The sequence below is a fragment of the Peromyscus eremicus genome, chromosome 5 (assembly GCF_949786415.1).
Source record: "Peromyscus eremicus chromosome 5, PerEre_H2_v1, whole genome shotgun sequence".
In the NCBI taxonomy this organism is placed as follows: Eukaryota; Metazoa; Chordata; class Mammalia; order Rodentia; family Cricetidae; genus Peromyscus; species Peromyscus eremicus.
The window spans coordinates 63,725,053-63,740,478 of NC_081420.1; the positions used below are offsets into that span (position 1 = coordinate 63,725,053).

General features: G+C 42.5%; 1 protein-coding gene across 1 annotated transcript; it reads left to right on the plus strand.

Annotated features, from left to right (window-relative positions):
• Positions 1–3,485: 3,485 nt before the first annotated feature.
• Meig1 (meiosis/spermiogenesis associated 1) lies at positions 3,486–11,959 on the plus strand. Its single transcript, XM_059263585.1, has 3 exons — positions 3,486–3,588; positions 8,599–8,765; positions 11,745–11,959. The coding sequence occupies exons 2-3, from the start codon at positions 8,628–8,630 to the stop codon at positions 11,871–11,873; spliced, it is 267 nt and encodes an 88-aa protein (XP_059119568.1). The 5' UTR covers positions 3,486–3,588; positions 8,599–8,627; the 3' UTR covers positions 11,874–11,959.
• Positions 11,960–15,426: the final 3,467 nt, after the last annotated feature.

The window sequence follows — 15,426 nt, forward strand, 5'->3', positions numbered from 1 at the left end:
CATATAATCAAATTTGTCTACTAATGGATGGACAGGCCTGTTTCTTTTTACATAAAGAATTCAGTCTTGACAATATTTGGTGCTTCAGTATGCAGAACACCGTCAGCATTTTTTAAGAGTTGATCGGTACTAATTTTATAATCATTAGTGCTGAGAATGTCGCTTTGCATAAATATGACAACATCCCAGTGGCAGAAAGATATTTACAACCAGTTCAGATATTGTTGAAAATTCTGTTCCATGCTAGGCAAAATTGACTGTTTCTTATAAAGCTCAAACCAGCATCTCAAATGGCAATTTTTGAAATTAAACATACAACATAATACAATCCATACATGTATTAATTTAATACTTAGATGCTGGGGGATAATGGTAGGAAAATATTAAAAGTCTTTTATTCCCATAATTAAACTATTGTTTTGATATTAGCAAAAAATAGTATGTACAGTAAAAATATTGTAATTTTTGAATCTGAGGTACTATTTCAGGCAGTGTTTGTTGGTGTTGTGTGGCATGACAGCATGTGTAATGCAGAGTGTGTGTATTTTATGTTTAGAACTGAGACGGCCAGGTATGGTGGCACAAACATGTGATCCCAGCACTCTGGAGGCAGAGGCAGTCAGATCTCTGTGCGTTCAGAACCAGCCTGGTCTCCATAGCAAGATCCAGGTCAGCCAGAGCTACATAGTGAGACCCTGTCTCAAAATGACAACCAATACTAGAACAGAGACTTCAGGGAACCGCAAATTTGACACAGGTACACCATGGTACAATCACCTTGGGTTAATCACATATTTGCTTTTGAGTTTATTTTTGGCCATTGCAGGTTCAGAAATCTTTTACTTTTCTTACAAAAACAAGGCAAGGAGAGAAGACATGAAGGGTAAAAGTGAATTGCTGGGGTGTCTGGGGAGAGTGGGAGGGAGAGTTGGAGGTGGATATTATCAAAGTGCATTGTTATGGCTAGAGAGACAGCTTAGCAGGTTAAAACTTCATCCTGCTTTTGCAGAAAGACCAAGTTCAGTTCTCATCACCCGCATTGGGTGGCTCAAAAAATCACCTGTCATTCTAGTTCCAGGGGATCCACTGCCCCTGGCCTCCATAAGTATCTGCACTCAGGCTTTAAAAAAAAACATTGTTTACATATATGAAATCTATATATGGAATAATATATACAGGTCTCAGGAAAGGAACCAAAGAAGCTACTACAATATCCCAGGAAATCTGATGGTCAAAATCCATTTATTCCTTTAATGAATAGTCTCCCACTCTATTATGTTACAGACCGTGGGCTGAACACTAAGGCGTAGTGGCGAGTAAAGTAGTCAAAAAACCTTTGTTCACAGAACGCATATTCTAGTGAAGATTGTCACTGTCACTTGTGTGGTTCCAAACGCTGTCAGTGTTCTGTTTGCTGTTTGCCTTTCACAGCGACCCTAGCAGACAGGTTCATTTTTGTGGTCATTGTACAGGTGTGGGGCATTGTTATGTAAATTGCACAAGGTCATGTTCTCAGTAAGCAGAGTCCGGGTTTAAATTCCAGGCCACTGTGTTCTGAAGCACTTCTCTCAGAGCTACCTTGACATCCCACTTCCTTCATAGCATCAGAGCGGAATCAGCAGCAGTGAGGTGATGATGTGTATGTACTCCCTTGAAGCACACTGCATTCATATCTGCTGCATGCTAGGTGCTGTTAAACCAGGTATGGCTGGAGAAAACTGATCCAGGACTGTAGAGGAAGATGACAAATCCATATGGGCAGTATGCAGATCTCCCGAGTCTTACTGGCCTTGTAAACCTCTGAGGTTTTATTTATTTATTTATTATTTATTTCCTTTTTTTCCCCTGAGCTGAGGACTGAACCCAGGGACTTGTGCTTGCTAGGCAAGCACTCTACCACTGAGCTAAATCCCTTTATTGTTGTTTTTACTGAGAATAAAATGGAAAAGTATTGCAGGGTCACAAGCCAAGCCCAAGACTGGCATCATCTGATTTAGGTTTTAAGTGGATTGTGAGGACTATTGTGTTGAGAATAAGCTATGGGCGTGGGGAGAGATATTGGGAATTACTGTAATCACCAGAGAGACTGCAGAGAGATGGCTTTTTTGGACTTGTGTGGGAGCTATTAAAGTCAACAGGTCTCCCTGATGGGTGCAATAAGAGAAACAGAGGACTCTGGGCGACAGCTATTCCAAGTGGGAGATGTGCAAACCGCAGGATTTCCTCTGTTTGGGGGTAGAGGTTGGCTTTGGATGTAGAATACAAATTGTAGACATAAATCTAAAATTCAGAGATATATCTTGGCTAAGGAAATTAATTTGGGGGTTATAAATAGATCCTTTTATTTTTAGTATTTAGTAACTTTCCTAAATAGAATTTTGCAGAATTTAATCTGTAAAAAATACGGCTTGCGTTTAACTGGCTCACAAAATTCCTACATTGTTAATGTTAGGGTCTGAGAGAAGCCCCCAAGAAAGACCAACAGTCACGTATTCAATTTAGCAGGAGCGTTTATTTGCAACAGGTTGGGGTGGCAAAGAGCGACCCGAAGGAGGGATTAATCTGGTGCTGATTGGAGGAGGAAAGATTAGTCTGGGGCTGATTGGTTGGAGGCTGCAGTGGTTAGGGGCTTGTTGACTGGAGGGTAGGAAAAGCTATCTTTAGCTAGCAAAGGGCTGGGGGAGGAATCTGCAGAAGGCTGTGAGGGTCTGCTGATTGGTTGCCCGAGTTGCGGTCTTAGTTCCAGTAAACCGAAACTAAGGCCTGGTCCCTGGCAGGGCTGTTAGAAATCTGTCATGGCTCTGGTCTGGCTCCCCAGCCCTCCCAGTTAACTACCGGTTCTGGGTCTTCTCAATGAGCTGGCTCCCACTCATCGCCCTTCTCCCTTTCGCCCTCTGTTTATTAGCAATTCATCACGGCTCTGCACTCAAAAATACTGATCTTGAATCACTTTTCACCAAAATAAGTGAGACATTAACTATCACTGAAGATACTGATGGGAAAATAAAGCTATAGGTGTTAGTTAACTTTCGTTTAGTTATAGTCAGACACCATGCTGGACGGATTCCTTGAATCCACACACACACTGACACTTATCTTCTATCAGGATCCAGAACCTCTGCGATCTCTAGTCTCTCAAACGCTTTCATACAACGCCTCTGAGTCTCCGTCTCATCACAGCAGTGAAGAGGGCTCAGCTGGGGCGCCCTCTGACTCCGGAACACCGACCTCCTCACCCAGTCTAGCCCTTTAAAGTGCGCACAAAGACCCAGGAGCAGGGGGCGGGGCCGGCGGGAGCCGGGCGGCGCCGACGTGAGCGGGCGGAGCGGCGTCGCTGCGTTGCTAGGAGACGCGCGGGCGGCAACAGCCGCAACAGTTGGCCTCCGGCTGACTCAGCCCACGGATCCCGAGTAGAGAACACGAGCACCGCTGCGCCCTCCTACGAGGCCGGCTGAGCGAGGGTAACCGCGGATAGCGGGAGCCGGGCCTGAGCGGATGAACAGCGAGGACCTGGTCCCTGACCGCCGTGCCCCTGGCTCCGCCCCGCCGCGGGAGCGCAGGACCCGCCCCTTCCGCCCGGCCGCCCTGGTACCTGGGTTTTCTCTTTTAGGGCGGTCTTCTTTTGGCCCTTCCTACATCTTAGGATGGGCTCCCCAGCTCAATTCTTGCGCTCCCCAAACCAGCTACTGTAATGGCTCTGCCCTCTAATGCCTGGGTTCAGAGGACTGTCTCTAGCCCAGCTTCTTCTGGGCAAGTTATACCTTACAGATATCGTGATTTATGGCAAAAAGAAAGTGGTTTCTGGCAGGCAGAGAACGCTAGCTGTGGGAAACCCTCGTAAGGGTGGCTTTATGCTCCATAAACGCAAATTGGCACATATGGACTGTGGACCGACCATAACGGAGTGCTTAGGGTCGGGGCGCGGGGCGGCACTTTTGTCTTTAAAATGAACACCCAGTGTGAAGACTGGGTTCGGAAAATGGTGTTCTGTTTCGGACCCAGTGTGAGAGCTGGATTCAGAAAACAGTCCCGGCTTTTGTTCATTTTCTTGGCCAAGGTTTACATGTAGTTTAAAGGGATCCTCAGTTGTATCCCGCCACCTGCTTGGAGCACAAATAATGAAATAAGGTGAGGAGAGTTGGGGGTTGTAAGATTAGGCATGTTATCATGTTCTTAGAGTTATGGGACAAAAGCTTCAGTCACAGCAGGCAGGACTCAGCCAGCCATCCCTAATACACCAATTAAAGAGACGCTCAACGTGAAAAGTAGAGAAAGAGGTAATTAAGGTGGCACACGGGCAGAGTAATAAGGAAAAGGGTCCTGGGACCCAGGTTTGTGTTCGAGGCGCTGACATACGCTTTAGGGTTAAGTAGGGGAAGAAACGGGACTTAAGAGGTATGCACCAACAGTCTCATTTAAATTGTCAGTCCTTCTTGTAGAGCGTGAGGCGGCAGGTCACAGGTGTCTGCTGTTACTTTAGAACCTTAATTTGTCAGGGACTTGAGATTGGTGGTGTTCTTTTTCCAGCGCACACATAGCCCTTAATAGTGCTTAATGAAATTCCGTTTCTAAAACAGACACTCAAGCATTGCCACTTCCTGTTTGTAGTGATACACCTATGTATTATAGAAGTGTGTTTTTATTCTATAATAATTTTTTCATTTACTTTTAAAAAATACTATGCATAGGTATTTTTATCTGAGCAAAACTGGAAAGCAAAAACGGAAAAAATGTATAATTGTTACTGTGGTAGTGTATTTAAAGAGCAAAAAAATTAATGAAAAAAAATCTCTTCCACAAAAGGTTGGGGATTATTTTTCTGGCAACAAGTCAAATATCGAAGCATCGATACTTTCATACCCTTTACATCTGATGATCCAGAGGTCAGACCCAGAGGTTGAGAGCAAATGTCTGTGCAGCGCCTAAGGATAGTCCCGCATAACGTTTGAACTGCGACACACCTGAAGTCATTTAACTCTGGTCAGGCAGTCTGGTTTCGCCATCTCAAACACAGAACTTCACAAGACTCACTTTGTTTGCTTTTAATAACTAGAATATAATTTGCACTACCACTTCATAGCATAGTTACTGCAGGTACTAAATTTACTTTTTCTGTTATGGTGAAATTCACATTAAATTTCCAAATGTCTGATAATGTCTTTAAGGTGGGCATTCCTGCCAAGAAAAACTGTGATTTCCTGCAACTTCAACTGGGTCAGCATCTTTTCCACCCTTCCATAACATGTAGCGTTTTTAGGTGTCTACTTTAAACAGTTGCTTAACCTAAAAGTGACATGACACTCAGGAAAATATTTTTGAATGACACAAGCAAATTTAAGTATCTTATTGCATATCAACCAGCTAAGTAAATACGATGGGGAAACAGAACTAACCCTGAAACACTGCCCTGAGAAAATGAACTTTGTCTGTGGAAGCAGCAAAGTGATTCAACCACCAACTTCATAGACGTGACTAATTTTGAATATTTTAAAAGGTTTTATTATTTTAAAGTAATTTTTATGACCTGTGTTTGGATGTGTCTAAGAGGGCATGCACACATGAGTGCAGTGCCCGAGGAGGCCAGTAGAGGGTGGTGATGGGTCTCCCTGGGGTTGGAAAGGCTGGTGGTTGTGAGCGCTTGACTTGGTGCTGAGAATCAAACTTCATCCTCTACAAGGACAATAAGAACTTGTAAGCACTGGGTCGTGCTCTAGACACTTGAGTGGTGTTTGTTTGTTTGTTTTTTGACACAGTCTCATTGTGTAGCTCTGGTTGTCCTGGAACTCACAGAAACGCATTTGTCTCTGCCTCAAAAGTGCTGGGATTAAACATGTGCACCACTGCACCCTGCTTGAATGTATTTTTAATATAATGAATTCCCATTTTCCCTCTCATGATTCTTCATATCATATTTTCTAATATGTGTGTGTTGATTCATCTCATATAAGTGGATTACCAAGCTTTACTACATATTTCCAGCTCACTTATTAGTCATCACTAGTGTATGGTGCATTGGTGATGTGACAGACTTCACAGTGAAATGAATGGATTTATAAAACAAAAAACTAGGTTGTTTTATCGGGCTTTCCAGATTTTACAAAAACTCTTACAATACCATAACAATGAAATCAATAAGATGCAACATGAGCCTGAATCTAAAATAACTGAGACAAAAGTTGTTAAAAACTCACACTCGCCGGGCGGTGGTGGCGCACGCCTTTAATCCCAGCACTCGGGAGGCAGAGCCAGGCGGATCTCTGTGAGTTTGAGGCCAGCCTGGGCTACCAAGTGAGTTCCAGGAAAGGCGCAAAGCTACACAGAGAAACCTTGTCTCGAAAAACAAAAACAAAACAAAACAAAACAAAAAAAAAACCAAAAAAACAAAAAAAAAAAACCCTCACACTCTATAACAAAAGCCTAATTTTCCCTAGTCTAACCAATGTGCATGTCAGTTTGCACACTGGAAAAAAATTGCAAAACCCAATACTGATCTTTATCTGGTATGTTGTTACTATTTTTATCAGAATTAGAATTATACAATTCCAGTGATTTCATTTAAATTAATTTAAATCTGGAGCTAAACTGAACTGCGGTGGTAATATGATTTCCAAATGGAATGTAAACAGCCTTCTATTTAGATGTAATAATGTAAGTAATGTAGCAAAAGATCCAGAGGATGTAGAAAGAGCATAGGCAAGTTCCTCATCTGTAGTGGGTACTCATCTTTCCTAGGCTGCCCTTAGTACTTGTGTGTGACTGATACTGGAAACTAAACCAAGGTCACAGCTTCCGGATAGTCTCTCTTTTACTAACCGTGAGAATAGACTTGAAGGCTACATTTTCCACACTGGGGAAACAGTCAAGAAGGTTCAGCAAGTCCGTCATTCTTTCCTTTTCTGATTTTTCCCTCTGTAAAAGCTAAATGTATTCCATTTGTGAAGGCATTTGCTGTGAGCCTGCCCATCTTTGGGATGATGTTCACCCAGTGGCAAGGAGGAATATTTCTAATTGATATGAGGACAATTTTCCATTTTCTATCTATTATATTTTAATGTATTTGTTTACCTTTTAAAGAGTTAACCTAATGAGAATTTGTTACCGTGGTTGAAAGTACATGAATTCCCTTTAGGATCATCTTTATGAAGTGTGACAATGAATTTTAGACAAACAACATTAATAGAATGGATTCAAGGAATCCACGGTGAAAATTTTGGGTACTTTATGTCAGTTAAATGACTTTTTGTAACAAAATAAGTATTTGAGAAAAACAAATACAAGACAATGCCTTGGAAAAACTGACTGTGGTGTTAGGCATGCAGCTCAATGGTAGAATGCTTGTACTCACAAGGTTGTAGAAGTAACCGTCTTATTCAATAAGAAACTCAGAACCATTGCTAAGAATAAAGCCAAGAGGTCAGAGCTGCTAAAAATCTTCCTCTTGCGGTGGTCCTACCTCTCCGAAAGAGACCTACTTCCTGTGTGTCTGTCTTTATAAAGACTTTCTGTTCTGCCTTCTCATTGGTTGTAAACCCAACCACATGACCACCTCGTCACTGCCTGTCTGTACAGACCTCCAGGTCTTCTATGGTTGGTATTGAGATTAAAGGTGTGTGTCTCCAATGCTGGATGTATCCCTGAACACACAGAGACTTACCTAGCTCTGCCTACCAAGTGCTGGGATCAAAGGTGTGCGCCACCAACGCCCAGCTCTGCTATGGCTTGCTATTAGCTCTGACCCCCCCCCCCCCCCCCGGCAACTTTATTTATTAACATACAAATAAAATCACATTTCAGTACAAATAAAATATCCCATACAAGGTCCTGAGTTTAGTCCCAGGAACCAGGGGAAAAACTCAGCAATGGAAGTTTGGTAAGTAGACAATGTAAACTAGGCTTGGAGAGCTGAATGTCCTGGACCAATAGTAACCACCCATGCCATTTCAAATCAATGATCTAACATAACAAACAATTAGCATGGAACTTGTCCAGTTGTCTTCCTACATTAGTCTACCAGAGGACAGTGTGACACTGGGACCCAAGAAAATAATGGAAGGTGTGCCTTGGGAACAAGAAAGGGGAGAAGAGGAGGGCTTTTTCTTTTTTGATTTGTAAGCAGCCCAGGCTGGCCTCACCTCAGCTGCTCCTACTTCAGCCTCTCAAGTCCATCACCATGCCTTGCTAAGAGTGATTGTCCTTACATTCCTTTTTTAAAAGAGAAGGAAAAGGAGAGGAAGAGAGAATATAAATCAATGGAATAGTGGGGGGATATTTTGAGAGTATATTGATAAATACAAATGACAATATGTTTTCATAAATGTACACTATTAGTGTCCAGAGACAAAGAATGGCTATTTAGAACATTAATTCATAACTGCAGTTTTGATGATGAAATTAACTATTCTCTGTGTGTCTTCTAGGACTAAAAAGTATTTTGGGTGCATCATTTTGTTTTCCCCAAAACAACAGTCTTAGAAATGAATGTTAAAATGTGAAATGTTTACTGAGCTTCCATTTTTTTTCTTCAGTCATTTTTGTTCACTCTAAAGGTTTTGAAAATTGTAATCATGTTACCTATGAAATTGTTCTAACCTCTTTCAGAAATAATCGCTAGGAAGGCCTCTGTAGCCATGGCGAGTTCTGATGTGAAACCGAAATCAATAAGTCGCGCCAAGAAGTGGTCAGAAGAAATAGAAAACCTGTATAGATTTCAGCAAGCAGGCTATCGGGATGAGATCGAATATAAACAAGTGAACCAAGTTGCTATGGTAAAATTTACTGCTCTTCAAACTTGATAAAAACAAAAAACCAGTTTCGCAGATGGTGAGATGTATTTTAATAACAGAGTAACGAAGTACAGCTGCAGAGAAATCTTTGAAACTCTCATCTGAAGGGAGGGAGACTGAGGCCTATAAAGGTGGTCTACAACTTGGGGGACAGTGTGGTCCCTTGGCTGGGCACATGCACACTTTCTGAACCACTGTGCTCTCACATACGTGAATCTTCAAACAGTCCTTTTCCTTACTCTGCTAACTATTATCATATATTCAGTTGTGGTAAAATATCCTTTCTCTTCTTATTTTGACAGTGAATTAGAAAGAAGCTGTATATATTGGTGTCTTTTTTTTCTGTTTTATTTTGTTTCTTGAGATAAGATCTTTCTCTATAACCAGGCTGGCCTTGAATTCACTATGTAGATAAAAGCCTCAAATTGCTACATCCTCCTACATCCACTTCCCAGGCAGATTACAGATGCAAACACCATATCCATTGTAGCTACACTCTGCAATTAACTAATTTTACATTAGGAGATATCAAGCTAGATAGCTCACACCATTGGGTGCCTCACTATTTGACCTTCTACCTGACTTTCTACCATGGATTTTTCCCTCCTGCATAAACCTTGAATGTGCTGAAGATCTAGTGAGTGCACTGTTTATACACTAACAGCGTTGTCTTTGGAATCTGGAGAAGGGATAAGAACCTGTCCCGGTGTCTTGAGGACACTCCTTTTCCCTGCTGGTGGCAGCTTTGACTTAAGTATTAGAAACATTAGCTGCTTTCCTACAAAGTAAATGCAGCTGGACCTGCCGTGCAGATCAGATGTGCTGGGGTCTGTTTCTACTGACACATAATTAAAGCAGACGAGAGAAAATGCAAGATCCATGCATTGTGGCACATGCCTGAAATCCCAGCGCTCTCAAGACTGAGGAAGGAGCTTAGGTTGAAGCACTTAGGCTTGGGCTATGTCAGGAGGCTTTGTCTCAAACAAAAGCAGGTGAAAGAAATGGAAAAGGAAAAGGGACAAGTTACTAGAAAATAATAGACACAGTTCCCCAAGTCGTGTACTCTTTTCTTCCAGTTGCAGACTGTGAGTTATAGGAGAAATGTGAAAGGGAAGGGTGGCCCATATTGGTCATGTTAAAGAAAAGGGTTTGATTTTCCAGAACTGGATTTGGACTTTTGATAATGATAAAGTGCATCTCACAAATTCAGAAGGAACATTTTTTATCAATAAAAAGAACACATTGGGTTCCAGAATGCACTGTGATGAGTTATGGGCCAAAGAAGTTATTAGTTTTGACTTAACAAGTTCCTAAAAGAACACACACGCGCGCACACACACACACACACACACACACACACACACACACACAGCAGCTGGGAATGTGGCTTTGTTATTAGAATGCTTGCCTGGCATGCAGGAAGCCACCCTGGGCTCCATTCCCAGCACCACATAAACTGAGTATGGTGGTAATTGCATGCCTGTAATCCCCAGGTGGAGGCCAGATGGTCAGAAGTTCAAGGTTATCCTTGGGCTATGTAGCACAGACAGCAAATACATGAAACACTGTCTGAAACCAACAGCCACCACACATTAACCTGGCCAAGAGAGCGCAACACTGAAGTTGGATAGAAAGAAGAAAGTACATACAAGTTAGAGCAAGGCAAATGATAGACAAATCAGAGTAAGAAGAAGGAATAGTGGGGAGAAAGGAAGGATTTCTGAGGACTGTGTGAGTTCAAGTTTCTATTAAAAATTGGACTTGAAATATCAAATTAAATGGAGAGAAACTCAAAGCGATACCACTAAAATCAGGAACAAGACAAGGCTGTCCACTCTCCCCATATTTATTCCATCTAGTACTAGAAGTTCTAACTAGAGCAATAAGACAACAAAAGGAGATCAAAGGGATACAAATTGGAAAGGAAGAAGTCAAACTTTCACTATTTGTAGATGATATGATAGTATACATAAGTGACTCCAAAAATTCTACCAGGGAACTCCTACAGCTGATAAGCTCCTTCAGTAAAGTGGCAGGATACAAAAACTGGACTTGATGGTGAACTTGAAGCTTGGGTAGAAGTGCATAGGTACTTCTTCAAGTCCAGTGCCTGCCTTTAGTGCAGTGGTTCTCAACCTTCCTAATGCTGAGACCCTTTCACACAGTTCCTCATGTTGTGGTGACCCCAACCATAAAATTACTTTCGTTGTTACTTCATAACTGTAATTTTGCTACTGTTATGTTGTTACTTCATAACTGTAATTTTGCTACTGTTATGAATTGTAATGCAAATATGAGATATGCAGGATATCCTGTATGTGACCCTGTGAAAGGGTCCTTGGACTCCAGAGGGTCGAGACCCACAGGTTGAAAACCACCACTTAAGTCCTTGCGGAAAGCCCATGATCAACATAGTGTTTCAGCAGGGGCCCTGGGCTCTCTCCCAGCTTACTCCTGCAGCATTTGTTTTTGAAGTTACAACATTTTAAGTCACTTAGAAATATAAAAACAATGCATTGTAAATTACTTGGCACATATCTTCGATCTTGGCCATAATGTAGACACTAAAACCTGGAGACTTGACTGTGAAGAGAAGCACTCAATTCAGTACGTGTTTTCCAGAATAAGGTTGGAAACTAATATTTGCTTTATGTGTGTGCACACAATGCTCTCCCTAAGAGCACACAGATTTTAAGTTTATCTCAGACTTCATAATGTATACTGTTCTGCCTGCATGTATACCTGCAGGCCAGAAGAGGGCACCAATTCTCATTATAGGTGATTGTGAGCCACCATGTGGTTGGTGGGAATTGAACTCAAGACTGCTATAAGAGCAGCCAGTGCTCTTAACCTCAGCCATCTCTCCAGCCCTCAGACTTTAAATTTTGGTGCAGTTGTTTGATGGTGAAATATGATATAAAATAAAACTGGCATTACAGCGTTCTCATCCTTCCCATGCAGGTAGACCGTTGGCCAGAGACAGGATACGTGAAGAAACTTCAGCGGAGGGACAATACTTTCTATTACTACAACAAACAGAGGGAATGTGAGGACAAGGAAGTCCACAAAGTGAAAATTTATGCATACTGACCTTTTCATTACTTTGGCTTGGCAATCCTATTTTAAGAATTCATTGTTTACACTTTCCATCATGTAAATGCCATTTTACAAAACAATTCAAGATGCTGTCTTTAATTCAATGTCTTACACCATAAACACCATGGAAGCTGGTATTGGCTAGTCATCCTGTCCCGTTCTGAACACACTTATGCAGCTGCAGAGAACCTTAGAATTGGGCGCCGCCCCTCTACCTCCTCCTGAGCACTTTAGTGGCTCTCCTGGGAAACCAACCCTTTGGAAGCTCCAAAGGGGGTTAGACGATGTATTTCCTTACAGCAGATCAGTACTCCACTGAGAGCCCCCTCCCAGCCTTTCTCTGCCTACAATAGTACTTGCATTTTCTGGCCTGAGGTTTTGTTTTCGCCTCTTGGGTCTTTTGCCTCTTGCTAGACATAAATACAAAGAATGATACCCGCCCTGGAGGAGCCCTCCACAATGTAGAAAAGGAGTATCTAATGTGCACGAAGCTGTATGTAGGATTAGTCCCCAGCACCACAAGAGAGAACACACACACACACACACACACACACACACACAGAAAATGAAACCAAAGAGCCAGAGAGAGTAAACTATATTTCATTACTATATAAACACAAGTATTTACATTTTTAAATTAACATTTAATAATTTAGCTACCAGTGCTGGGGACAAAACACAAGACCTCACAAAGACCAGACAATCATTATACTATTAAGTTATATTTCCAGCCCTGGCTTATTTAGTCAGCTAGTTAACTGTGAAACAGGGTCTTGCTGTCTATTCAAGCTGTCTTTGAACTCATGACCCTCTTCCTTCAACACTCCTCCCCAAGTGCTGAAATAACACCACCATTTCTAACTCATTAGGCTCTCAGAAAGCAATTGGGTCTTGAAGTTTGTGCTGATGGCACCCAATGGACACCTCGCTGTAACCTGTTTGGGGCTGAATTATGTCCTTTCTCCAAAAACATCTAAACCCTACCTCCCCAGTACCTTTGAATGTGATGGAAATTGGAATAAGATCTTTAGAGGAGAAATCAAGTTAAAACATGGTCATATTAGTCCCTAATCTTATGACTGGTATCATTACGATCTGAAGACACACCAATCTAGGGAAGGGGTCACAGAAACTATGGAGATCCAAATCGGAGTGATGAAATTTTGGGTGAAGTTACATCATACATTGCCAGCAACCAGAAATGACAAGGAGGAAGCAGAAATTATTATTAAAACATTCAGAGTGAACTTGGCTCTACAGGCACCTTGACTTTGGAAAACTTGCCTTCAGAGCTAAGAGGACAATGTTTCCTGTTGCTCAAGCTGCTTGGTTTGTGGTACTTTGTCACAGTGACCCTGGAAAATTAACACATGAACCACATCATCCAAGATTTTGGTTTGAGGTTAAATGGCTTCCTTGCTCCTGGGCATGAACATCATAATAGGAATTGCATGATGAAACAATACAGCCCACCTTGTGACAGCCAGGAAGCAGAGAGGAGCCAAGGACAACATAGCTCCTTCAAGAGTAGACTTCCTCCAACAAGTCTCCACCCGCCCCCACTTTCTAATCACCTCCCCATAATGCCATCGTATTACGAATCCATCATGGGGTTAATCCATTGATTAGGACAGAACCTTCAGGATCCAGTCACTTCCTGGAAGTCCACCAACAGACAACCAAACCCCTTGCATATGGATCTGTGAGAGGCTTTCACATTCCAGCTGTAATGTGTACATAGCCATGCCAGTGAATGTGGGACAATGGTTTGTCCCCACATCTCACCCATCAGTAGGAATGATGAAACATCTCTGACCCAGTGGTTGCAAGTTGCTTTTGCATGTCACTTAATGATGTGGACCTTATGATGAGTGAGAATTGTCCCCTGTAGGCCCAGGTATTTGAATACCCAGTCCTCAGTTGGTACAGTTTGGGGGAGATTAGAAAGCCTTTCTTTAGGCAGTGAAGCCTTGCTGGAGGAATTCCATCACTGAGCCAGGCTTTTCGAGCTTAGAGCCTTGAGCCACTTCCGGTTTGCTTTCCCTCTGCTTTGTGTTTGTTTCTGAAGATGTCTTCTCTTGGCTTCCTGCTCTGGTCTCCTGTTGCCAAGCCTTCCCCATCATTATGAACACCCCCACATCCCCACCCCACCCACACTCCCCACTCTGAACCGTAAGCCAAAATAGGCTCTTCTGTAAGTTCCTTTGGGTTATGATATTTTACCACAGCAATGGAAAAGTAGCTAATACAGACCACCACCCATTAGTGCATGGATTCAACTCCTGACCCGACGTTCAAATCACTCAGGCAGCCTCTAACAAGAATTATTTAACTTTACTTCCAGACAGCTATCTCCTCACTCTGTTTACATGTCAGCTTTCTAGAGGCCTAAGCTGAATCCACTAAAACACACTAATATCTCTCTCTCTCTCTCTCTCTCTCTCTCTCTCTCTCTCTCTCTCTCTCTCTCTCTCTCTCTCTCTCCTCTCCTCTCTCTCTCTCCTCTCTCTCTCTATTTCTAGTCTGCTGTTTGGTTTTAACACACTGATAGTCAATTCTAGGAAGCTGGGGCTTTGCTTTTCATGTTTCTTCCATGATGGATCTATTAGTTAATGACCCCACTGCTTGTTCCACTAGGGGGCGCTTTTTTGCTCCATGCTACATAGTTCTGTTTCTGACATTAGGACCATCCCAATCAGCTTGCGGTGGAGTGCTTGGCTCCATGGCAAAAGGGACCACACCTCATTGTGACCCAGTGTCCTAAAGTGCTCTCAGCAAGAGTGCTTGTCATAGCCCTCCACCTACTCCTTGAAGTATGTCACAATATATTGGTGCCTCCCCCAGAAGATGCTGGGAATGCATGGGCCCCTTGGTCACAGGAAAGAGTTGAGTCCAGAGGATAAGTTCAGTCAGGTGACTCTAAGGTTTCCAACCTAACTTGCATTCATATCACAAAATCTATCCCGGTACCATCTCCTATTCCTTATTTCTAATTGTCTTCCATTTGCCAGGCTGTCTATTGTTTAAATATTCAAGGGCTTCAGAAACCTCACAGGACTGTTTCAAAATACCAAAGAAAGAACTAGGAAGTTTCTATGGGTGTTTGGACATTTTCCTTAGTTCTTGGCTGGGGATGCCAGAAAGACAAGGCTCCACACAACGCCCACCATGTGTGACACTCACACTTGAAGAGAATGAAGAGAAGTGGAGTCCACACACTCAAAGCCGTATTAACTAGTTTCAAATGGGCATTCTCTGCGTGTCTGTTAGACATTACCATCCTCCTAGGTTTCACCATCTTCAAAGAAAGGATGTGGCTGGGGATGTACCTCCCACACTAGCATCTACTCTTCCAGTTGGAGACCTTTGCAAGGACAAGTTCACTGTGACTTCAGACACCGACATGTTTCCCATGTTCCCCTTCAAAGGCTGATGCCTTTCTTGTGCCTTCTTGTCTCACTCTACTCTGCATCTTCCATGTGTCTCTGAGACAAGGCACCAGGCACTGTATCTGGTTGCTACAGCAACAGTATATATAATTCATCAC